This window comes from Natator depressus, chromosome 1 (assembly GCF_965152275.1).
Source record: "Natator depressus isolate rNatDep1 chromosome 1, rNatDep2.hap1, whole genome shotgun sequence".
Classification (NCBI taxonomy): Eukaryota; Metazoa; Chordata; order Testudines; family Cheloniidae; genus Natator; species Natator depressus.
The window spans coordinates 61971170-61995758 of record NC_134234.1 but is presented as its reverse complement, the minus strand read 5'-3'; the positions used below and the strand labels follow the sequence as shown (position 1 = coordinate 61995758).

General features: G+C 38.3%; 1 protein-coding gene across 4 annotated transcripts in view; it reads left to right on the top strand.

The window, feature by feature from the left end:
* The window catches only part of AKAP11 (A-kinase anchoring protein 11), a 63974-nt gene extending 42295 nt beyond the window's left edge, over positions 1-21679 (top strand). For 3 of the 4 annotated variants that reach the window (XM_074961365.1, XM_074961374.1, XM_074961392.1), the window contains 4 exons: positions 5899-6012; positions 6729-6775; positions 14202-14362; positions 20266-21679. In XM_074961365.1, coding sequence (XP_074817466.1) covers positions 5899-6012; positions 6729-6775; positions 14202-14362; positions 20266-20412 — 469 coding nt within the window. In that variant the 3' untranslated portion in view covers positions 20413-21679. The remainder of the gene's footprint in view (positions 1-5898; positions 6013-6728; positions 6776-14201; positions 14363-20265) is intronic. The other variant, XM_074961384.1, reaches the window with a different exon arrangement.
* Positions 21680-24589: the final 2910 nt, after the last annotated feature.

The following is a 24589-nucleotide window of genomic DNA, read 5'->3' as shown; positions in this document are numbered from 1 at the left end:
TTCCTTCTGGGGCACCTAGCATTGGTCACTGTCGGAAGACAGGATACTGGGCTAGATGGACCTTTGGTCTGACCCAGCATGGCCGTTCTTACGTTAATTCAATTTTCAGGGAGGATTTGGTAATTTTGTTACTGACAGATTTAGTTCCTCATAATTAATATTTTGAAAAGATTCCTCTGTTTATGTTCAGTTGGGGCATGCATGTTGGGTGCATTGCTGACTGTGAATCTTATCTGTAGTGAAGAGGAAATAGAACAGGCTAAAAAATCATACTTTTCCCCCATCGTTGAAGATTGTGTTGAGATTTGCTGTTCTAACTTTTGCAAGCAGTAGGTTAAAGAATGAGGAGTTTGACTTGTCAATCATACAGAATGAATTCAGTGCTATGCTCCTTGCTGTCGTAGGTACAGATATGTTCTGGAAATATATCTTTGCAACTTATGCTTTAAACATAACGAAGAATAGAGTTAAATGTATTTTAGAAATTGGTTCAAATGATCTAGAATTAATACACTTTCTGCTACGAAAATATTATGATCACCATATTTATGTACTAAAGTGAAACATCTCACTTAAACCTTTGAAGTATTTTCTTGCATTTGCTTTACATTATGTTTCTGGATCAATGTGTTAATTCAGTAACACAGTCTGCCCTAAGTGATAGTTATACAATACCATGTAATTCTCTGAGAATGCATGGGTGGAACTAAAAGCAGAATTTGGATGCTTAAGTGTGTGAAGTCAAAATACAAAGAAACAAATATTCAGGGAGTTGGAAATAAAGAGTAAAAGCAACATTTTAAAGTATTTTGTTTTCTAGTAGCATCTAATTCATATGCTCCTAACATTTGCTTATAGGTGATTGTTTCCTGCAGTCAGTTTTCAGTTAGCATGGAAGGCGATGGACAATATTAATATTTATTGAACTAGTCAAAATAATTGACTATTTTTCATAGTGTAGAATAGGTTAAAGTTTATTTTTGAAGAGCAGAACATTTGGTTACATACCTTTTCGTAACTGTTGTTCTTCAAGATGTGTTGCTCATGTCCATTCCATTACCCACCCTCCTGTCCCTCTGTCGGAGTTGCCGGTAAGAAGGAACTGAGAGGGCGTAAGGCCAGCGGTGCCTGATATACCGACTCATGAGCATGGGACTCCAGGGGGCATTACAGCTGACCCTACGTTACGGCAAAAATCTCTGACGACTGTGCACGTGGGCGCGCACGCACACCTAGAATGGTATGGACATGAGCAGCACATCTCGAAGAACAGCAGTTACAAAAAGGTAGGTAACTGTTTTTTCATTGGTCCACATGATGGCAAAATATACACCACACTGATGTTTTTGTAGCTACTGTATTGTTTTGAGTAAGGAGCTGAATTGATTAGCCTGAGGCACGTAACACTAAAGTTAATTCTGCATATTTACATATTAGTTTTGCATCAAATATCTGGTTTTTGTGTTGAAACAGATTACTTTGAACAGCAGAGTGTGCTTTAATCATTCTTAATAGTCTTTGCTGCAATAGTTTTTTGTAAAGTTTTAGTAAACAGGTTTCATTGGATTCCATTTCCTCTATCTTGCTTCTAAGCTCCCCTGTGAAACATTTTATAGACAGACAGCCCTCCATCCCATCAATTAAGTCACGTCCCATCATCCCCAAATATCTCCTAAATAGAAGTGGTAAGTGACTTTCCTTTGCTCTGAATTTATTTATCTAAATATGCATCTATTCTCCCCCTTCCTCCCCCGCCCACCGATGTGGTAAGATGGACTGGTTGGGTCTACTTTTATTTAGACTTGATTTTTCATACATTCCCTATTCAAAGTACACTGAAATAAAAGCCCTTTTGTGGCAGCAGCATTCTGTAGCTCCCTCTCTTTCAGAGCTCTGAATTCTTCACTCTGCCACTGAAAGGATTAACAGATGCAGGGCCGGCTCCAGGCAGCGGCTAAGGAAGCACGTGCCTGGGGCGGCCCCTGTGAAGGGGCGGCATTTTGGCCAATATTGGGGTAGCGCTTTGGCGGTTCTCTCGCCACCGTTTTTGGTCATTGTTTTTTTTTTTTTTTTGGCTTGGGGTGGCAAAAAAGCTTGAGCCGGCCCTGAACAGATGTATGGCTAGGGAGATCTACTTTACAGACACAGCAATTCACTCCTTTTTCTGTTTCATCATTGAAGCCACCTGTTAAAAACCTCTCTATTGGTCATATATAGACCATATCACTTCAGGACATTCAGACCTAGTGCTAAACTGCTTTTTCTTTTATAGCTACTTGCTGTACCAGTAAGTCACACATCATCAAAGATTATGTGTGGTAGTCTGGCTGACACTATCTTTGGCATTGTAGGTACTTGTAGAACTGATTTCTATCCATAGTGCTGATATAGTACGGTTCAGTAGCACTGTGAACAGTTATCAGTATCACTAATATTCATCCAAATTTAAAAAGACCCCAGTATATAACTTTTATCATTGATCTTCTAAAGAAGCAATAGACCTGTTTCCCAGCACATTCAGAAAGCAAAGCACAACCATAAATAGAGGCTATCTCCCTACTGCCTTACTTAAAATGTGTTTTCCTTTTGACGTTTGTAAACTGTCTTCCAGTGCCAAGAGTTTTTATCCATTCAGTTGGGTGGTTCATACGTTTTGCTTTGTGACTTGTGATTAGATTTCAATTCTAAAAGGTAGCCATCCTGCAGCAGAAAAACTTCAGGACCAGGCTTCAAAGAGAAACTGCTGAGCTTCAGTTCATTTGCAAATTTGACACCATCAGCTGAGGATTAAACAAAGACTGTGAATGGCTAGCCAACTACAAAAGCAGTTTCTCCTCCCTTGGTGTTCACACCTCAGCTGCTAGAAGAGGGCCTCATCCTCCCTGATTGAACTAACCTCGTTATCCATAGCCTGATTCTTGCTTGCATATTTATACCTGCCTCTGGAAATTTCCACTACATGCATCCGACGAAGTGGGTATTCACCCACGAAAGCTTATGCTCCAATACATTTGTTAGTCTATAAGGTGCCACAGGATTCTTTGCCAGTTCTTATACGAACATTCAATCAGTTCTGAAACTGAACTGGAAGTAGACGTTCAGACATAATCTTCCGTGTGGAAGAAATGGATAGATGTCAGGCTGTCTACAGAACTGAGTAGACAGTATCAATGCACAGGTTACGTTTAGTTAGGCTTGGCAAAACTCAATTTCTTTTATTTATTTATTTATTTATTTTTGCCATTTCAGTAAGTAATATCAGTTTTATTTTTATTTTTTTCCAATTTTGACTATTACTCACTGTTGGGGAAATTATGTCGGGTAGTGTTCGGGTTAGGGTTCGGGCAGAGCTTTAGGGCATGCCCAGCACTGACAGCAGAGCTGCAGGGGGCTCCCTGTACAGTTGAGGGGCCCAAGACACTGGGGTACAAGGTGCAGAGGAGGCTGTGTCCTGGCCCGGTACAGCAGAGACTCCCTGGCCAGGTCTGTAAGGAGGAGGACGAGCTGTTCAGGTTGCTGCTGAACAGTTCCTACCTGGCAACAATGTCACGCTCCTTGCTAGAGGGTGAGCAGGGCCATGACTGCGGAGCTGCAGAGGGCTCTCTGTGCTGCTGCAGGGCTGATGACTCTCAATTCCTGCAGCACCAGGTACACTGGGGAGGCTGCACTCACTCTGACTGTTACCAATGGATATTTTTCATCAATTTCAGTATTTTAGCTGAAGTTGATGTTTACAGACATCTATTGATTTATATTGAATCCTGCCAAGCCTATATTTAGTTATCGTCATAACTGTAAGCGCTAGATTCATAATTTTTATTGGTTTAGATACTGATGCAGAGGATGAATTACCCAGAGCAAAGCATCTGCACCTCAAGCTGTTGCAGTCCTGTCCAGCGTGTCTTGCTTTCCTCTTAAATATTTTCCATGAGAAGAGTATATTCTGTGTAGTGACTCTTAAACAATCTTCTGACAGTATATATACTTATCTTGATGGGATTTAGAGAGGTTTGTTCAGCTTTTGGATTGAAGAGAGATTGGAATAATGCAGATCCTGTGAAGATGCAGGAATGGGCATCCAGCTTTAGGAGACAGGATGCCTTAAAAGAGTAGTAATTGGTTACAAAGCCTTATATCTCCAATTTACTGTAGCGAACATGACCCGGGATAATTCTAATGCAATAGCCTTTGTAAAGGTGGTTGGTAGCTTTTAGTTAAGCATCTACATGTACATAATACAAAAGACACTTACTTGACAGACCAGCAAGTTTTACTTATTCCATGGGTTTCTCTATCAGTCATGGGTGAGGGCAGTGTGCAGAAACCTTATAATAATCCTTTCTGTTCACTGCATATTCTGTGGATAGATGACTTCATTCTCCAGGGATCTAGCATCTAGCAACAACACAAAATTCACTTTACAAGAAAACGGATACTTTGCTACTATACAGTCTAGCCAAGTGGCTGAGTACCTAGTTTGAGTAATTCAAACGTTAGTGCGGCTCATTGAAAATTTATAAAGCTGCTGCATAATCAGAGCAGTATTATGTACAAGATAATTCTATTAGATTCCAAGCATCATACTTTTTTTCTTTTACAATCTGACTGAGAACCTAGTAACTTTTTACTGATCTCTTTTAGTTTCTGTTTGTCTTTTAGTTACACTTCAGAATTTCTAGATGAAAGGTGCTATATGTATATGTAAAGCAGTCATCTGAATAAACTATATTTAATGGTTGTGCTGTGGAATGCTATATTTGTAATTCAGAACTAAAAACTTCAATTTTTTTTGTATATATAGAAATGAAAATGTTCACATATTGTATAGCACACTGCTGCTTGAGAAATATTTTCACAACTGCCTGTATAATAATTAGTTTGTGTAGTATTGTAATTATCCATGTTACTGTAGTAATTGCATATTGAATACTTCTGTGAATTTGAGAATTTTTTTTAAAGCTGTGCCATTTTATTTGGTTTGCTGCAATTTTAGAACTTAATTGCTTTCTTTGTAGACTCTAGAAATCGCTGCTTTTGTTTTTCTTTATTGGAATAGTGAACAGACATACTAAAACACAGCATGTTCTAGTTAAATGCACCAAACTGGCTGAATCAGAGGTCTGCAACATTTTTTAAAAATATATTGGAGGGCTCCAGGCATTCAAGTTAAATTAGCATTCACCTCTTTGTTTTAGGGTGGTGATTTACCCAATTTAGCCCTGTCCTGCGTAGAAACATAAAAATAAATTCAATCTGTCTGTGGAATGGATCTCCAGCTACTAGTGAAATAGAACCTTGCAGCAAAGCAAGAAGTCATGTTTTAGAAGTGTTCTAAAGAATAAAGAGCAATTTTTAAAAAGTCACCTGTAAAGAATTTTATAGTTCTGATGAAATAAAATATTTTCTGCATATTTAATTATTTTTCAATTCTAAACTTTTCCTGCTAATCAGACCTGTTGTAGATCACTGCTGGGGTTTTGGAATGAGATTTACAAAATATTTTTATTGTGAAGCCTTCTTCACAGTGTATACTTGTACAAGCTCTTGCCTAATATTTTATATGCATACACTTACATTGTGACCTGTGAGTAGTCCTGTTGAAATCAATGAGACTATTTGCACAAATAAAGATCTGTAGATTTGGGCCCAAGGACAGAATTACTGTAAACAGTGACTTGGAAAATGAGTGTGATTACAAATTAATCTTGTCACCTGTTTATAGCGCTCACCAGATTTCATGATTGTGCAGTTTACTATTCTGAACAGTCCTGATGGTCATGCTTATATTCTGTTCCAGCAAACCTACTTAGGAAATTGCAGTGCTTGTACATCAAATATCTTGACAAAGCAGCTTTGAGGAAAATAAAGGTTCTAGTTTGAGCTATTGTTCTTTTCTAGTTCAGCTCTGTTCTCTTCTTCCCCTGCCAGTAATGGTAACAGCAGTAGCTGGAGCAGTCTTGGTTTAGAAGGAGATATGTATGAGGAGAATTTATCCTTTCCAACATCAGACAGGTTGGTCGAGTCCAGAAATTTAAACAGATAGGTTCCTCATAATTAATGCATGAAATCATCACTTTTGAAGACGAGGGATACAATTTATGTGCTAATCTTATACATTATCAACATGCTTTTTTCACTTAATCATGACAATGAGTTCATACTGAATGGATAAATTCTGCTGTGCTAAAATGCAAATGTCTAATTGCAAAATGAAAAAAACCTTTTGTGCATGTTCTGCTTTGCTAGTCTATAAGTCGTTCATTTACTTTGTCATGCAAACGACAGCTTGCTTCCTACAGGATTTCTGTTTTGTTTTTTCTTTTGCTTCAGCTTATGAAAACTTTTTAAATTGTTTTATAGTGGGGTCTTTAATATGAATAATATAAACTGAAAGAATGCAATGAGCTTTTTTTTTTTTTTTTTTGTATTGAAGCTAAAAAAGTTTCTGGCTTAAAAGTAGCAACATGTTTTTTTCCTTTTTAAAATCCCTTAGAATATTTTTTCATGTTAAGATAGGATTTCTTTTAGTTTTTTTTTTTTTTTTAAACCTTGGGAACTTGTTAACAAACCCAATTACAACATGAAATGGTGTAAGAAGCAAAGATGCTTTTTCATGATCATGTTCCTTTTCTCTTTAACACTCATCACTGATTCTTAGGATTGGCTCCATCCATCGTGAATGTACTGGGTATCTATTAATTCTTTGATATTTTATTTTTAAAATCCAGCGATGGAACAGAAGATAAGGATGAAGACCCTAGGGATTCTGTAGAAGGTAATGATGATTTCGGTACAGGTTGCTGTAACTGACTTTTGTAATTTACATGGGTTATTTTTAATAATTATTTTGCTTTGGTAGTACGTACACACACACCAATGTCAGGTTTCAGAGTAGCAACCTATTATACAAAGAGGTTTACATAGCACACATCATGTAAGTGTAAAGGGATATTGTTAATCTAGAACCATTTAGGGTATATCTACCCTGCATCTCGGAGGGAGCCTCCAAGCATGACTCCACAAACTTGCAGTAGTGGGGCTTAGCATGCTAAAACAGCTGTGTAGATGTTGCTTTGATGTTGCTACTCAGGCTGGATCTTGGGGGGGCTTGAGAGCCTGAATGACAGCCTGATTTGCAACATCAAACCATGTCTACACAGCTATTTTTAGTATGGTAGCAAAGCCCTGCTAGTGTGAGTTTGTGGACCCGGACTAGGAGGCTCCCTCCCAGATGCAGTGTAGATATACCTATAAACATTTTCTAATGCCCTTTAAACTATGGTATATGGAAAATATAATATGTACCTTTATTCACATAAGCCATTGAACTCTGTGTCTAGCTCATTGGAAGTGTAAATTCATGTGTCTGTCATCATTCTGTGGAAGATATTAAATACAGGTGATTTTAACATTTCTACAAGGACTGTGTTGAGTGCACATTGACCCAGATTCTCTGCTGTGCTGTTTCCTTTTACTGAAGCACAGAACGGGGTCTGTCGGGAACTTGTTACAGCTCATTAATTCTGAGGGTAAATCTGCACCAGCTCCAGTGTAGATGTGAGCTGCCAAAGGATTTTACACTAGCAGAGGATAGCCAGAATACACTGTGCTCTGGGCATGCTCCTTCCCTGTCCCTGAGAAGGGCTACTAGGATGATCAGAGGAATGGAAAAGTACTTTGAGAGGAGACTCTAGGAACTTGGCTTGTTTAGCCTAACCAAATGAAGGCTGCGGGGAGATATGACTGCTCTATAAATACATTAGAGGGATAAATACCAGGGAGGGAGAGGAGTTATTTAAGTTAAGCGCCAATGTTGACACAAGAACAAATGGATATAAACTGCCATCAATAAGTTTAGGCTTGAAATTAGACAAAGGGAGAGTGAAGTTCGAAAACAGCCTTCCAAGGGGAGCAATGGGACCAAAAAACCCAAGTTTCAAAACTGTGCTTGGTAAGTTTATGGAGGGATGAGCCTGCCTACAGTGGCATGTGGCCCATCTGTGACTGCTAGTAGCAAATATCCGCAACAACCAGAGACAGGACACTAGATGGGGAGGGCTCTGGGTTACTACATGGAATTCTTTCCCAGGTGTCTGGCTGGTTGGTCTTGCCGACATGCCCAGGGTCCAGCTGATCACCATGTTTGGGGTTGGGAAAGAATTTTCCCCATGGTCAGATTGGCAGAGACCCTGTGGGATTTTGCCTTTCTCTGCAGCCTGGGGCACGGGTCTCTTGCCGATTTAAGCTAGAGTATATGGTGGCTTCTCTGTAACAGGAAGTCTTTAAATCATTTTGAGAACTTCAGTAACTCAACTATGGGTCTGTTACAGCAGTCGGTGGGTAAGATTCTGTGATGTACAGGAGATTAGACGAGATGATGATGTCCATCTCTTCTGGCCTTAAATTCTATAGGTCTGTGAGCCCGGGGCCAGATGAAGGGGGTCTTGTGTTAGAGCTGGTTATGACACCTCTGTGCCAGCTGAGATTCCCATATATTGAGAAGATGTTTTAGATGGGACCACAAGGAGTTTGCTGACTGACAAGGCCACTGAAGTGTGACAGAATAAACCTCTAGTTAACTCTTTCAACTAGGGAGTGAATTTTGCTGCACAATTTCAGTGACTGGATGTGGGGAAACATACTTTCTGATGTGGACTACAACCACAGTCTTTTGAAAAAATAAATTAGTAGCTGTTAAGGAAAAGTAAAGAAAGTTTGGCTTGCCATTAAGCATCTGAAAGAATCTGAGGGAGATGACTGACTAAATTAATCCTGCTTCTCCTGTCTTTATCTACACAATTATCTTTTTAATAGCTAATACCCTTTGTGTAATGTCATCAAATTGTATTCTGCTCTGAAGGTATACTGCAGTGCCTTCAATATTAAATTGTTAGCTTTCCTTGTGTTTCCTATTTGATTGAAAGAGCCTTAAATTGTAGCAGAGTAGCAGCCGTGTTAGTCTGTATCCGCAAAAAGAAAAGGAGGACTTGTGGCACCTTAGAGACTAACAAATTTATTAGAGCATAAGCTTTCGTGAGCTACAGCTCACTTCATCGGATGCATTCAGTGGAAAATACAGTGGGGAGATTTATACACACAGAGAACATGAAACAATGGGTGTTACCATACACACTGTAACGAGAGTGATCAGGTAAGGTGAGCTATTACCAGCAGAAGAGCGGGAGGGGGGTGGGGGGGGGAACCTTTTATAGTGATAATCAAGGTGGGCCATTTCCGGCTGTTGACAAGAACATCTGAGGAACAGTAGGGGGGGGGAATAAACTTGGGGAAATAGTTTTACTTTGTGTAATAACCCATCCACTCCCAGTCTTTATTCAAGCCTAAGTTAATTGTATCCAGTTTTTAAATTAATTCCAATTCAGCAGTCTCTCGTTGGAGTCTCTTTTTTAAGTTTTTTTTGTTGAAGAATTGCCACTTTTAGGTCTGCAATCGAGTGACCAAAGAGATTGAAGTGTTCTCCGACTGGTTTTTGAATGTACTCTTAGCCCAGCAGAAGAATCTGTCCTATCTCAGGGCCTCTCCTTCTGCCCCTCCACCTCCACGAACATGATACAGTTCTGTGGTGACCTAGAATCCTATTTTCGACATCTTCGACTCAGGGAATATTTCCAACACACCTCTGAACAGCATACTAACCCACAGAGACCTTCCTACCAAGACTACAAAAAGAAGGATTCTGGGTGGACTGCTCCTGAAGATCGAAACAACAGACTGGACTTCTACATAGAGTGCTTCCGCCGACGTGCATGGGCTGAAATTGTGGAAAAGCAGCATCACTTGCCCCATAACCTCAGCCGTGCGGAACACAATGCCATCCACAACCTCAGAAACATCTCTGGCGTCATAATCAAAAAGGCTGACAAAGGAGGTGCTGTCGTCATCATGAATAGGTTGGAATATGAACAAGAGGCTGCTAGGCAGCTCTCCAACACCACTTTCTACAAGCCATTACCCTCTGATCCCACTGAGGGTTACCGAAAGAAACTACACCATTTGCTCAAACTCCCTGAAAAAGCACAAGAACAAAGCCGCACAGACACACCCCTGGAACCCCGACCAGGGGTATTCTATCTGCTACCCAAGATCCATAAACCTGGAAATCCTGGACGCCCCATCATCTCAGGCATTGGCACCCTGACAGCAGGATTGTCTGGCTATGTAGACTCCCTCCTCAGGCCCTACGCTACCAGCACTCCCAGCTATCTTCGAGACACCACTGACTTCCTGAGGAAACTACAATCCATCGGTGATCTTCCTGAAAACACCATCCTAGCCACTATGGATGTAGAAGCCTCTACACCAACATTCCACACAAAGATGGACTACAAGCTGTCAGGAACAGTGTCCCCGATAATGTCACAGCAAACCTAGTGGCCGAACTTTGTGACTTTGTCCTCACCCATAACTATTTCACATTTGGGGACAATGTATACCTTCAAATCAGCGGCACTGCTATGGGTACCCGCATGGCCCCACAGTATGCCAACATTTTTATGGCTGACTTAGAACAACGCTTCCTCAGCTCTCGTCTCCTAATGCCCCTACTCTGTTTGCGCTACGTTGATGACATCTTCATCATCTGGACCCATGGAAAAGAAGCCCTTGAGGAATTTCGCCATGATTTCAACAATTTCCATCCCACCATCCATCTCAGCCTGAACTGGTCCACGCAAGAGATCCACTTCCTGGACACTACGGTGCTAATAAGCGATGGTCACATGAACACCACCCTATACCGGAAAGCTACTGACCGCTATGTCTACCTACATGCCTCTAGCTTTCATCCAGACCACACCACAGGATCCATTTTCTACAGCCAAGCTCTGCGATACTATCGCATTTGCTCCAACCCCTCAGACAGAGACTGACACCTACAAGATCTCTATCAAGCGTTCTTACAACTACAATACCCACCTGCTGAAGTGAAGAAACTGATTGACAGAGCCAGAAGAGTACCCAGAAGTTACCTACTGCAGGACAGGCCCAACAAAGAAAATAACAGAACGCCACTAGCCATCACCTTTAGCCCCCAACTAAAACCTCTCTAACGCATCATCAAGGATTTACAACCTATCCTGAAGGACGAGCCATCACTCTCACAGATCTTGGGAGACAGGCCAGACCTTGCTTACAGACAGCCCCCAAACCTGAAGCAAATACTCACCAGCAACCGCACACCACACAACAGAACCACTAACCCAGGAACCTATCCTTGCAACAAAGCCCGTTGCCAATTGTGTCCACGTATCTATTCAGGGGACACCATCATAGGGCCTAATCACATCGGCCACATTAGCAGAGGCTCGTTCACCTGCACATCTACCAATGTAATATATGCCATCATGTGCCAGCAATGCCCTTCTGCCATGTACATTGGCCAAACTGGACAGTCTCTACGTAAAAGAATAAATGGACACAAATCAGATGTCAAGAATTATAACATTCATAAACCAGTCGGAGAACACTTCAATCTCTCTGGTCACGCGATTACAGACCTAAAAGTGGCAATTCTTCAACAAAAAAAACTTCAAAAACCGACTCCAATGAGAGACTGCTGAACTGGAATTTATTTGCAAACTGGATACAATTAACTTAGGCTTAAATAAAGACTGGGAGTGGATGGGTCATTACACAAAGTAAAACTATTCCCCCACGTTTATTCCCCCCCCCCCCCCCCCGCTGTTGCTCAGACGTTCTTGTCCACTGCTGGAAATGGCCCACCTTGATTATCACTACAAAAGGTTCCCCCCCCCCCCCGCTCTCCTGCTGGTAATAGCTCACCGTACCTGATCACTCTCGTTACAGTGCGTATGGTAACACCCATTGTTTCATGTTCTCTGTTTATATAAATCTCCCCACTGTATTTTCCACTGAATGCATCCGATGAAGTGAGCTGTAGCTCAGGAAAGCTTATGCTCTAATAAATTGGTTAGTCTCTAAGGTGCCCCAAGTCCTCCTTTTTCTTTTTAAATTGTAGCATCCATCAAGTGGATTATAAGTACAACAGTTCTTGATCTTTAACTTTTTACACAATTCCAAAATGTTTTCTGGAGTTTAATATATTTCTCTTTTATTATGGAATTTTGTGGTCCATTTTTCTAGTGCAGCTATTTCGATTTTACCAAGTTATCCACTCATCATTCAATGGAGAGAATTGTTGTTTCTTATCATTTTATTGCTTGCGTTATGATATCACCCAAAGACCACAATCAGGATTGCGACCCTTTGTGCGTGCTGAGCAAACACACCTGCCCTGAAGAACATTAGAGTATGTCACAGTGTGTATCATGTCAGTCACTAGTTCTGTCTTCTCTAAACTAAGAGATGGGTGAGGTAACATCTTTTATTGGACCAGCTTCTGTTTGATGAAAGAGATGAGCTTTCAAGCTTATGCAGAGCTCTTCTTCTGGTCAGAACTCTGTGTTCACTCGAAAGGTTGTCTCTCTCACCAACAGAAGTTCAATTAAAAATATCACCTCACCCACAGGCACCGACTTTCCAATGTGCCAGGGGGTGCTCGACCCCAGGCCTCACCCCCACTCCTGCCCTTCCCCCAAAGCCCCACCTCTTTCCACCCCCACCTTCCCCCAAAGCCCCACCACCCGACTCCACCCCCACCCACTTCTTCCCACCTCTTCCTCACTCATGCCCCGCCCCCCCCCCCCCGAGCATCCTGCAGGCCGCGAAACAGCTGATTGCGGCGGGCGGGAGGCATGGGGAGGGAGGAGGAGGCGCTGATCAGGGGGGCTCACCGGTGGGCAGGAGGCACTGAGGGGAGGGGGAGGTTCCAATAGGGGGGCTGCCGGTGGGGGCTCAACAACCACCATTTTTCCCCATGGGTGCTCCAGCCCCAGAGCACCCACAGAGTTGGTGCTTATGACCTCATCCACTATGTCTCTTTAATATCCTGGGACCAGCACAGCCACAACAACAGTGCGAACGTTCTCTAAGCTAATTTTATTTGAGGTACCTTTCCAGCTACAGGATTGAGAATTCAGTTTCTTCAGTGAATAATTAGCATATGAAACCGAAAAGCATGTAATCACTGGGCAAGTTCCATATGTAGACATGTTACCACATCGCTTTCAATACACTTGAGTATCGGGGATTTTCTGAAATTAGCATTTTCCTCCTATGGCATGTCAAGCATCCAGGCATATAGCCAAATCATCTTCCCATTGCTTGCCAAATGTGTACCTACTATTAATTGTTGGTTCCCCCATTGCCAGTTACACTCCTTTCTCCCCCCCCCCCCCCCCCCTCCGAGAGGGCAGGCAGTCCTCCTCTCCATTACAGGATCTCTCTTCCTCCTTGCTGAGCTTTACCACATTGGTGTGAATTTCAATTAAATTGTGTGCTACAATAGAATTATATAAATTATAGGCTTTCACGGAATAGAAGCTAAACTGATGTAGGCTATGTACTTTAATACAGGCATTTAATACAAATAGTCATATATCTGGGAACAAAGAATGTAAGCCAGACTTAGAGGACGGGGGACTGTATTTTGGAAAGCCGTGACTCCAAAAAGGACTCAATGATCATCACAGATAACCAAGTAAATATGAGCTGCCTTTGTGATGCTGTGGCAGAAAGGGCTAACATGTTTAGTTTTATTAATGGAACATCAAGCAGGAATAGGGAGGTGGCTGTTGCCTCTCTGTCTAGCATTGTTGAGACGACGACTAGAATAGTGCGACTAGTTCTGGTACCCATACTTTAAAAAGGATGTTGAAAAATTGGAGATGACTCAGAAAAGAGTAGTAGTATTATGGTTTGAGTTCTGGAAAAATGTGTCTCACAGTGAAATGTTAAAGGAGCTCAGTCAACTTAGTGTTTTTGTATAGAAGGTTAAGACGCAGTTTGATCAGAGTGTAATTTGTACAGAGAGAAGTTATACTAAAGTGCTATTTAATCTAGCAGTTGAGGGTTTAACAACAGCCAATGGTTGGAAGCTGAAGTTAGCAAATTTCAGACTGGAAGTAAAATGAAGATTTTTAACAATGAGGATAATTAATCATTTAAACATATTACTAGGGGATGTAGTAAATTTTCCATCCTTTGGAGTTAAAAATGATGTATTTAATATATGCATTTTCATTAAATATCTAGTTCAACTGTCTCAAGAGTCTGCGGTTGACTTGCAGATTTGATCATTTGTGTTTTATTTTTAATATTAGGTGTGGGACAGGTAGGAAAGGCATTGCTAATAGTGAATGTTGACATGGAACCACATATGGTGGACCCCCAGTTGAGAACGACCCTGCAGTGGCTGGCAGCTTCCGAAACCGAGGTCTCCGAGCTTCGTTTTCATGACACTGCTACGAAGGAATTCATTCTTGTGAGTACTGTGGTGTTGCCATGTGATTGCAAAGTGTGATTAGATCTTTTATGATATTTATTATCTGTTTCTACTGCACTTGCCAATGAAGTATGAGGTATTCAGAAAAATTACTTAATTATTTTAAGCCTTAGAGAGAATGAGAGCCTGTTTGTCTCTGAACATAGTATATACAGAACTGTATCAGGTGCTCAGTTAACCATATATTTTAATGAGTTACTTCATTTAAATTTAATCAAAAGCAGATAAAATATAAAAGCTTCCCTTTAACTGAATAGTATTTTCTAGCATTATTTTTGCAGTATTTGTTTCAGTTACCAGAAAATTGACCCTTGCCATTGCCAATACCTTGTCCACACAAGTGAACTTAAATTGCAGTTATTTGGTTTATAGCTTAGTTTAATATTTTGATTGTACAAATCTTATTACAGTTGTGAATGTACATTTATTAGCAACAGAGGAAAAAGTTTAACGTCTAATTAAACTTGATTTTAAGTGTATTTTCATTCCAGAGACTATTACAAAGCAAATAGTTAGTTTGAAGAAAAAGACTTTACAATAAATTATCCACATTTTCCTATTTAAACAGTTTTTTGAGTGTGTGTTTGTACACCATGCATTTATTATGTAACCAAGAAGAATGAGGGAAGGCTTAAAGAAGCCCAACTGATTTCAGGGTTTTGCATGTGCCTTTGGGGAGAGCCAGAGTATTGTAATGGAGACTGACCTGGGGATCCCTCCACTTCTGATGGGCTTTGAAAACGTGTTCCTCTTGTGGTCCTGTCCTCAAAGATTATGCAGTGACAATCACTCCTATTCATGATTAAATACTGTATTAAATATAAAAAATGTTAAATTAGTCTTTTGAGTCACCTTTGAGAAGACAGCTACCTTTGGGAAACAGTGGCTTTTAGCAAGTTTGGGAAATGTAATCACAAAATCAGTATGCTATAACAAGTGAATCATTTAATGAAACAATGGACTTCTTTTGTTTCCAAGTAGTGAGATTGATAAGAATGGTGTCCTGTCAGGTGTTCTACTTTTCATGCTGTTGACATGTAAAAAGAGAGATTACCCCTTAACATAGTGTCATGCATCTTAGAATGAAGATCTTGGCAGGATAATTTGTGATAAGTGTATTTATATCTAAGAAAGCGTGACTACTGTATTTTGGATCATTTCGATTGTTTGATGTATTGACGTTTCAGCTTATTTGGTGCTTTGTGAAGTTCAAGCAGCTAAAGCAGTTGTTTTGTATTGTGCCATGAAAAACCAGATTTATTTCTAAACTCTTTGTGTGAAAAAACTCATGTACTGATTCAAAGAAGTCCAGAAGATTGCAGAATAATTAATGGGAATATTGAAAAATGTGTGTTCAGTATTCCATTTCTTGAAGATAGATAAAAATAATTTAAAAGACAACATAAAACTCATATTTCTAATGAAAATCAAAATATTAGGAGTAACAGTGAATTTTATGTCTACTTTTTGTGTCTAATTTTATGTGAACTTGGAAAGGGATCTTATCAAGAGGATTTATCTTCTGCATTCTGTTTGCCTCCATTAGCTGTGGAGACATTCTACAAATTTCATTTCATTTTCCCATTGTGTTTGTCAGTTTTGTAAGTGCTTTGGGGATAGTTTTGCACTGCTCAATTGTCATATGCATGATTCAAAGCCCGTTCAAGTTCTGTGATATTCTTTGCATTGACTAGAATGGGTTTTGGATCAGACCCTATATTACTGCTTGGGAATCTGTTTTGTTTCATCTATCCTTTCATACTTGTTTTATTATTACTTGTTATTTCAAGCATTTATATAGCACCCACGGCATGGTGATGGGACCCATACTTCTTGTACTCAGTGAACACGAGAGTCAGGAAAAGATCAGCTGAATGGGAGAAGCCTCTGCATACTTAGCACATCTCTCTTCTAGCCTCATCCCTGTACCTACTCTGATTTCTTTAGGTGTCAGACTTGGGGTACTAACACTTGAATTCTCACAGGAAGGGATCTAGAGTTAGGATTAGGGTTAGATGCATTTTTCAGCCAACATTTATTCTGTCTTTAGATACCTCTTGTATTTAGAGGAACCCTCTGGAAAAGAGGTGAATATACACCCCTAAAGATTCAGGAGAGAGGCAAGACAGTACATATGGCTTATCCATACGACACTGCCACTTCTCAACTTTAAGATTGACACATCCAGATGCAACATACAACTTGCAGGTGTTACACTCCCACTTACACAGTCTCAGTAGAGCACACCATACTCTCCTGGGACCACACCTTGCTTCCTAATTGTGTAATCATTAATTAATCTCTTTAGCAGAGCTCCAAACCCCTAAAGGGATAGGGCAGTAGATTTAAGGGACAGGGCTCAGGTAAACATAATCCTAGCATGCTATTATGAGTGCTACATTGGGAGGTAGTGGTCACACTGTCCAGAAAGCATCAGAATATGAATCTTCTTATGTTTTGAAGCAAGGTTATCAGTTTCATTTCTGGATAACTCCAGAAAACTGTCACCAGAGGATTGAAGATTTGGAGGATGAAAGATTTTTCTAAAGTGATTCTTAAAATTTCATTGTTCTTATTCATTTGGGCTTCATTCCTGTTATAATTCCAGTGTGGACAGTTTATCCAGAGCCCCACTTAAGAATCAGGGCGTTATTAATAATTTCCGGGTTTCCTTTTAAAAAAAAAAAAAAAAAAAAAAAACTGATTCCTATGCACAGTTTCTTCATCTGTAAAATGGGAAAATGCTGCTTCTCAAAGCACTTTATGTAGTACTGTATAAACACTAATTGTTGTTGTTTATTGTTTATTAACATTATTTCTTCCAGATATGATGATAACCTTCTATAAAAACATTTTAACATTCCCAACAATCAGATATATCAACCAGTAAACACCAGGCACATTGGTCCTAATTCTTGGACTTAGAGTAACTCCTTTGATTTCAGTTCTTTCAGTGAATTCAAAACAGCAAACTTCCAAACTCTGTGCATTTCACTTCTTTATTTTTTATTTATTCTATTTGCTTCATTTGTGCATATGAACAAGGCCCCATTGTGCTAAGCTCTATACAGTAGTAATAGAGTAGTAGTATGCAGTGTAGTAGACAGTTCCTGCCCTGAAGATGATGTAAATAAGATTTAAAAGTAAACAGGACAGTGTTTTAACCTCTCAAGGTCTTTTTATAAAGAATATGTAATTGTTTAAATCAGTATTTCGTGAGATTGGGGGGGGTTGGGGTTGGGGTTGGGCATACAAGCTGATTTTCAAAAATGGGTACCTAAAATTTTATGCCTCTAAATCCTTATTTAGATACTTAAGTTACCTAATATTCTGAAGTACACAGCACTGCCCCAACTGGCCATAACTTGAATCCCAATATATAAATAGAAGTACCTCTGAAATAGCTGCCAGGTGAGATACGACTACTTTGAAATTGACAATCCTTGACACCAACAGAACAGAACAACTCCTACTAAAAGATCTCATAAAATCTGAACATATGACCTATATCCTTCCCCTTTTGGGCTTACTGTCGTGGGGCCTGTCCAAGTGAATTTAATACACATTGGATCAGGCCCTTAGCTAGTTTAAAAAACGGAAAAAAAAATAATCAGTTCTTAAACAGACAGCTAGTTTTTTAACCAAATGATAACTCACTTAACTCTCATCTCTGTATCATGCACACTTAATAAAGCTACCATATCCCTTTTCTGTAAGCCCAACAAAGAATCCATTATTCTTAACACTTGCCACCATTCATCAAATGCAGTAACAGGAAGCTCAAGAGAGTTCTGGAAAGTGCACGATTTAAAAAAAAACAGTGAGCAATATAAATAGTTTTTAAAAAGATGACCGTCATTTATAGAGGGAAAAATAATTACAACTGCTGACTCAAAGGAACAAAACTGGACCTAACTATTATAGGCGTCCTGGCCTCCATCCAGCCATTTAAAAATTCCCCATTTCTACTTGAGTAAACTGAAATATATAGCTGTTGTGATGACAGTAGGAAACAGACCAGTCTGATGAAGAAAGTATGGGCTTGACCTTTGAACCCTGAATTGAAACAATAAGATTTAGAAAAGCCAGATGCTGTCTTTGCATCTTTGTTTTATTTTATTTTTACTTTCCCAGTATATGAATTACAAAAACTGATAAAAGTGTTTTACAATATATTTACTTAGCCACTAGAAAATAATCCTGTTTAAGAACATCTGCCAAATTTATGTTTGGATTATGACAAATGAGCAGCCTCACTTCTGGAATCTTCATGAAATAGTTATGCTATAGAATATAAACTTGGTTTGGTCACTGCATTATTTTAAATCTGATACCCAGATATTTTCTAGATAGTTTAGTCAGTTTTTGCATGTATACGTGCATCAGAGTTGTGTCCTTGTGGTAGGATTGTATAGGATATAATAAAAAACCTATACAATTAAATAATTATACAGCTTTAAATAGTAATTTCTGTAGAATTCTGTTGGCTTCATTCCTATTGAATTCTGTAGGAATTTTACATGAGGAATTTCACTCAGGTTAGTGCATTGAAGACTAAAGCACTTCCTGCTAGCACAAGTTGGTTGATTTTTGTATTTGTTTTTGTTTTGGGGGTTGAAATGGAAAAAAAAATCAGTTTGGTTTGAACCAGAACTGAATTTTTTCAGTTTTCTTACAAAAATTAAGAACTGAAATATTTTTTGGTTTGGGTCAAATGAACCATTTTGTTTGATCATTGAATTTTTGTTTTGTTTTCCGTATCTGGCTGTTTTTATGTGGTTTTCAGCCTTTTGTTTGTTTGTTTTTTGGGGTTGTTTTTTTAACTGAGCTAAATGAAATGCTGTTTCAAAGTGAAAAGTCAAAAAATTTGTTGTGACTTTTTTGATTTTTTTTTTCTTTTTTTTTTTTTTTTTTTTTGGTTGGCCATAATTTGACATCATTTGCTAATAGTTTCTGTGCCTCAAAAAATTAAATTTAGTATTTGCCAGTTTTTAATATTTGCCCAGGTCTACTCTCCTCATTTAGACAAGAGTGGTAGATGTGTTATAAATCTATTTCTTTTGCATTTTACTTCCTCTTGATGTGGAATATTTGTTAGAGAGGGGATTCAACCTGGACTAACAGCCTTCAGTTACTGAAGACAAGCATGGATGAGCTAAATGTAAAGAAAAACAATGGGTGCAATGGTGGAAGAAATTTTAGCCCAGAATAAAAGGTTGTAAAACTCGAGGCTGGCAAAACATGTTTGTTTGTCACTGTCTCCCAGTGCTTAGTATATATCTAATATATGAGGATTCCTGGTTCAGACCTCTGAGGGAAAAGTAGTTTCCAACTACACTGACTCTGCTTGTAAGTGGAAGTTTAACTTATTCTTGTTTTTTTTTTGTTTTGTTTTGTTTTGTTTTCTTTGGAGACAGTGAAATTTCCTAACTGGAGACTGTGTTTCCGTTGAGGGTAGAGTGTATATATACCAACCAAACCACACTATATGTTGTGAAAGAAAAATCCACATCCTTACATTAATCCTCACTTTTCTCTTTAACAGTATTGCATGTGTACTATTGGGGGGGGGGGTGGCAAATGCATTAATCTGATGTTCAGAATTTCCTGTTTTCTGCAACCCCCATGAACCACAGACCACATAGCTGTGGGACCATATCACTTGAAAATGTAACTTCCTTGAGAAGAAATTTCTATGGAAACTAACTTAAAAAAATGTTTGGTCCTTGAAGAAGTTTTGTTTTTATAGCTGTGGAATAATGTTTAACTCTTCACAGCTGGTTTTCTAATGAGACCTGATGTTTCAAGGAGAATTTTCTTAATTGTTAATCATTCAAGCTATTTATTTCACTAGCTTAAATATTTTATTATTGTTTCTCTAGCTTACAAAAAGACTGAGAGAGAGGGACTGGAAAGTGGGAGATCTCTTGCAAGCAGTGCTGAAATACTGTGAAATGATGGAGAAGACTTCTGATGGGGATAGACTTCTGAATAAACCTTTATTTGGCTGGCTTCTGGAAAATGTCTGAAAAATCCAGAGACCCAATATTCTTCCTTTCATTTCTTCCTTTAGAAAGAGACATGAAGGACAAAGATGTATAGTGTTAAAATTTAACTGATGAATGGTCTATTAACTGTCAGCATTTTAAGAGACTTTGGGGTGAAAGTAAATATAGCTGTTCTGTAAGTATTTTGTGACACTGTACACGGTATGATTATCCAGTGCATATCTTCATAATTGATATTAGAGTATTGTGTCCATCCACGCATATTTGTATATACTGCTGTGTTCAGACTGTAGAATGTGTATGAAGAAAGATCTTGTCCATGGACAATAGTTGACAGATGATAAAACAGGATATATAGGGATTCCGACTGAATTGGTATAGTTGTTTGTAATTGGAGGCATACTATATTAATAGCATTATTAAGTTTGAATTGCTAAAGAAACATGTTTCAATTTTACTTGCCACCATTTTTATTGCAAATTCTTTGTTTTGAAGCATTTTCATATATGTTGGTATGACATATCAATGTGTTAGAAATAGTAAATACTTGTTGGAGATTTTCCTCTTGGAATTTTGCCATCTTTTCAGAAAAATAGTTCCTTATCCCTGATCCTTCACATATAAATGATTTTTGTGGCACAAACTGATCTTCTGAATAAGGAACACTTTAAAATAGTAAATTTTCTTAAAATATAAAACAAGAAAAGTTTGCAAATTGGTTGTCATTTTTTTTAAATACCTTTTGCTAAAATTCTTGTTTTAAAGGAAGCCATTCAATCAAGTCTTTTAACAAATGGAATTGTGAGGCTGGTTACTAATGCTGTCTCCTTGTCCTGTGGTGGAAGGGTTTGTATTTGTCTGTACGTGCTTTTGGTTTGTAAGTGCTAGTAGTTCATCATCTTCTTTTGTTTTACAGACCCTTTAGGGATAAAGTGCTCCCTGATAAATATCAGGATGCTATCTCAAAAGTGATGTCACTGCAAGAGAATCATAGGGCCTTATCTATTTTGGAACTTAAACAGCCAGCTGACTTCAGAGGACTGTCGCTGTTTAAATCACCAAATTTAGAACCAGATCCTGAGAAGTTGAGAACTTACAATGGAAATTGCGTATGCTCAGCAACGCTCACAATTTCATCTTTGGTTACAGATAAAGGGTCCATGCATAGAGCTGGTGAACCCACCAGCACTTTCCTTGCAGTGCCATTGTGCTTTGAAAAAGTATGCGAGTGCTCATCTTTTAGCCATTACAGTAATCTGGGTTTAAAAAGACCACCCACTCCCCCCCCCCCACCTCCCAACATTAGAATATGGTTAAGATACAGGTCTTTCTTCACACCAAACTGAAAGATTACTTAACTTTTAATGGGAGTCCTCTTTTGTGTGTGTGAGAGGTACTCTGTGTGTCTATGTATGTGTATAAAATATATATATATATAAAATTAATACATATAACCTAGACCACTGACACCAGTTTAAATTTCCAGTTTCTGATGTCTGCTCGGGTACTGTTACCAGAGTTTAATTTCATGTCACTGTATTATCTCATTAATTGTAAAAACAATTGGTGCCTCATGGCAAAATTTAAAAAAAAAAATCTATTTAGAGATAATTTTGTTTCATATCGGCAATTTGGTCTAGCTGATTTAAGCATAGCACAAGAAGACAGTTCTAATCCTAGCGTTGCTTCTGATTTGCTGTGTGCCCTTGCCCAAATTACTTAACTTTTTTGTTTTATCTCCCCCAATGTGTATAATGCAACTAATGACAATTGTTTTTACAGTGCTTTGAAAATATGAATTAGGGTTTGTTGTTTTGTCATCCTCCCCGAGCCCTACCCCACTCCCTCCCCCAAAAATATATTTTTCGGGGGCTTATGTTTTCCTGGTATGTGTGCATGTGCACAGTTGGTTGGTTGTCTTTTTTGTTTTCTTGAGAACATTGGATCTTTCTGCTTAGTCCTCATTTGAAACCAAGCTCTGTTTGTGACCTCTCCTGTTTAGCAGAGCAATCAATAGAATTATCACAAATAGAAAATTGACTTTAAGTGATAAGCAACAAGAGCCAAATGAATCTTAAAAACAATTCTACTGTGCTAAATTCTTCTCTGATTTGCAGTCTTTGCAATCCCTTTAGTGATCTTTCAAGGGTTGAAGGACAGCACAGAATATTGGTCCAGGGTTTCCAAGTCCCCATTAGTATCCCAAATTAAAACAGGGATGAGAAATCCAAAAAATAATGTAAATACTCCACTGTCTGGAGAAAAAAAACAAAAAAACAGTTTTCCAAAAATTTCCATGCAACATCAACAGATTAACAAACTTGTAGAATATGATGGGTTTCTAAAAAGTTGGTTAACAGATTATCACTTTTTTATGAGGTTCCTTTTCTACAAAAGGTAGACAGATGAGCAGGTTCTTGACATTTATTAAGGTTTAAACAGTAGTTAAGCAGGAAATAGTTCATTTAAGTTAAAATGTTAATATAACTTTTTAAAAGTGATTCTTGCTTGGAGACTTTGGCCCCAAATATATATCCACGGTTTAACTGCATTGACTTAAGTGTTACATCAGGAATGAATTTGACCCATTAGCTTTTTCTCTAAGTAACATATAGCATAGATTTCAAATATGTGTGTAGGTTTTTGATGGAAAACATTTCATGGGAATCCTTATCCTGAACAAATCTGATTGACCTAATCTGTCCTGTTAATAAGAAAATTGTCTTCTATTCTAAAGTGAATCAAAGGTTATTCAATAAACTAGTTTATTTAAACCATTCCCTTCAGAGTACAGGTGTAATGAAATGAAAATTCACTGTGAACGAGACAGTGGGCCACATGATGATCTCTCAGATCAGAGCAAATCTAGGAGTCTCCAGGATTTAGACTAGATTAGTAGAGCAGAATTTATCCCATTATGTGTATTGTGTGTGTGTATTGGCATACTAAAATTAGGGAAACTTGTTTTGGCTATTCTTTAATTTTAGATTGATAGAAATATATGAAATAGTTACTGTTCCAGAATACCATTTAGTAACCAAATTATAAATTATATCTTTGGTATTTTGAAATTTGGTAATGTTTTGATATATTTTGTAAGATTCTGTAGTTAAAGCACATTAAGAAGGGTCCCTCTATAAAATAGCAGTGAAAATGACAATGTTAAAACAAATATATTTTCTCTTCAAATTTGTAAAACAAGATGCAAACAAAAGCCTTAATATTAGGATTTTTTAAAGCATTTCTAACAAGCCCATATGGTAAAATGCCATCAGCAAGATCTAGTATTTCTCTTTCAAAATGAGAACATGAAATAACTCAAGCCTAGGCACTTATTTAAAAGTCATATAAATAGTACATCTATCCTTGGTGCTCTTTAAGCTAAAAAATCACCATTCCAGAACTTAGGTCTCTCAAAGATGTATCAGATTTTGAATGTTCCATTCTTCTAATGTAACTATATATATGGGACCTCTTCTGTAAAGAGATGCTCAGACTTGGGAAGGTGGGAACGCAGTAAGTAGTAAACATTGTCACCAGCACAAGAGGAGCTAGTATTTGCATTCACTATTTACAAAGCATTATTTGAAGGAATAAAATATTGGTTTCAGAAATTTGTGTTGTTTTTGGTGTAGTTTAACAATTTCAGCTTTTCAGCAAGAGCCACTACTGTCAAGCTTATACTGTACTTGAGCTTTGAAGAGGCAAGTACAGTGTCTGACCACTGTAGTCACTTTATCTTGTATCATCTTTGTACATTCCTGTTGTATAGCTGGAGTTGTAGTTCTAGAGAGTCATTGTTCTTTGTAATGTCTGAATAGTATTTAACTGTAACTGCTGCTTATTTGGTTACTTGTGCATTCTTATGATAATTCACAGCCCAGTTTAGTGACTCAATTGTATACCAGAAGCAGTTTGAATAACTTTAAATGTTTATGTAACTATACTAAATGAATACAATATGAAGGTCTTGTACTGTAAAAAAAAAAAAAAAAAAAGTGACATCTTTTGCCATTTTAGTAATTTGATGATGTATTCAGTTACCAGATTATGAACTTCAGGTTGCACTAAATTTGTCCTTGTTTTTAGCAGTGGCTTCAAATAAAACAAACACATCTTGTGTGTTGTAATGCTTTCGAGAGGACTGTCATTTATTATAAACTCTTAGAATTTTCTTTTCTTTTCAGCTCTCACAAAC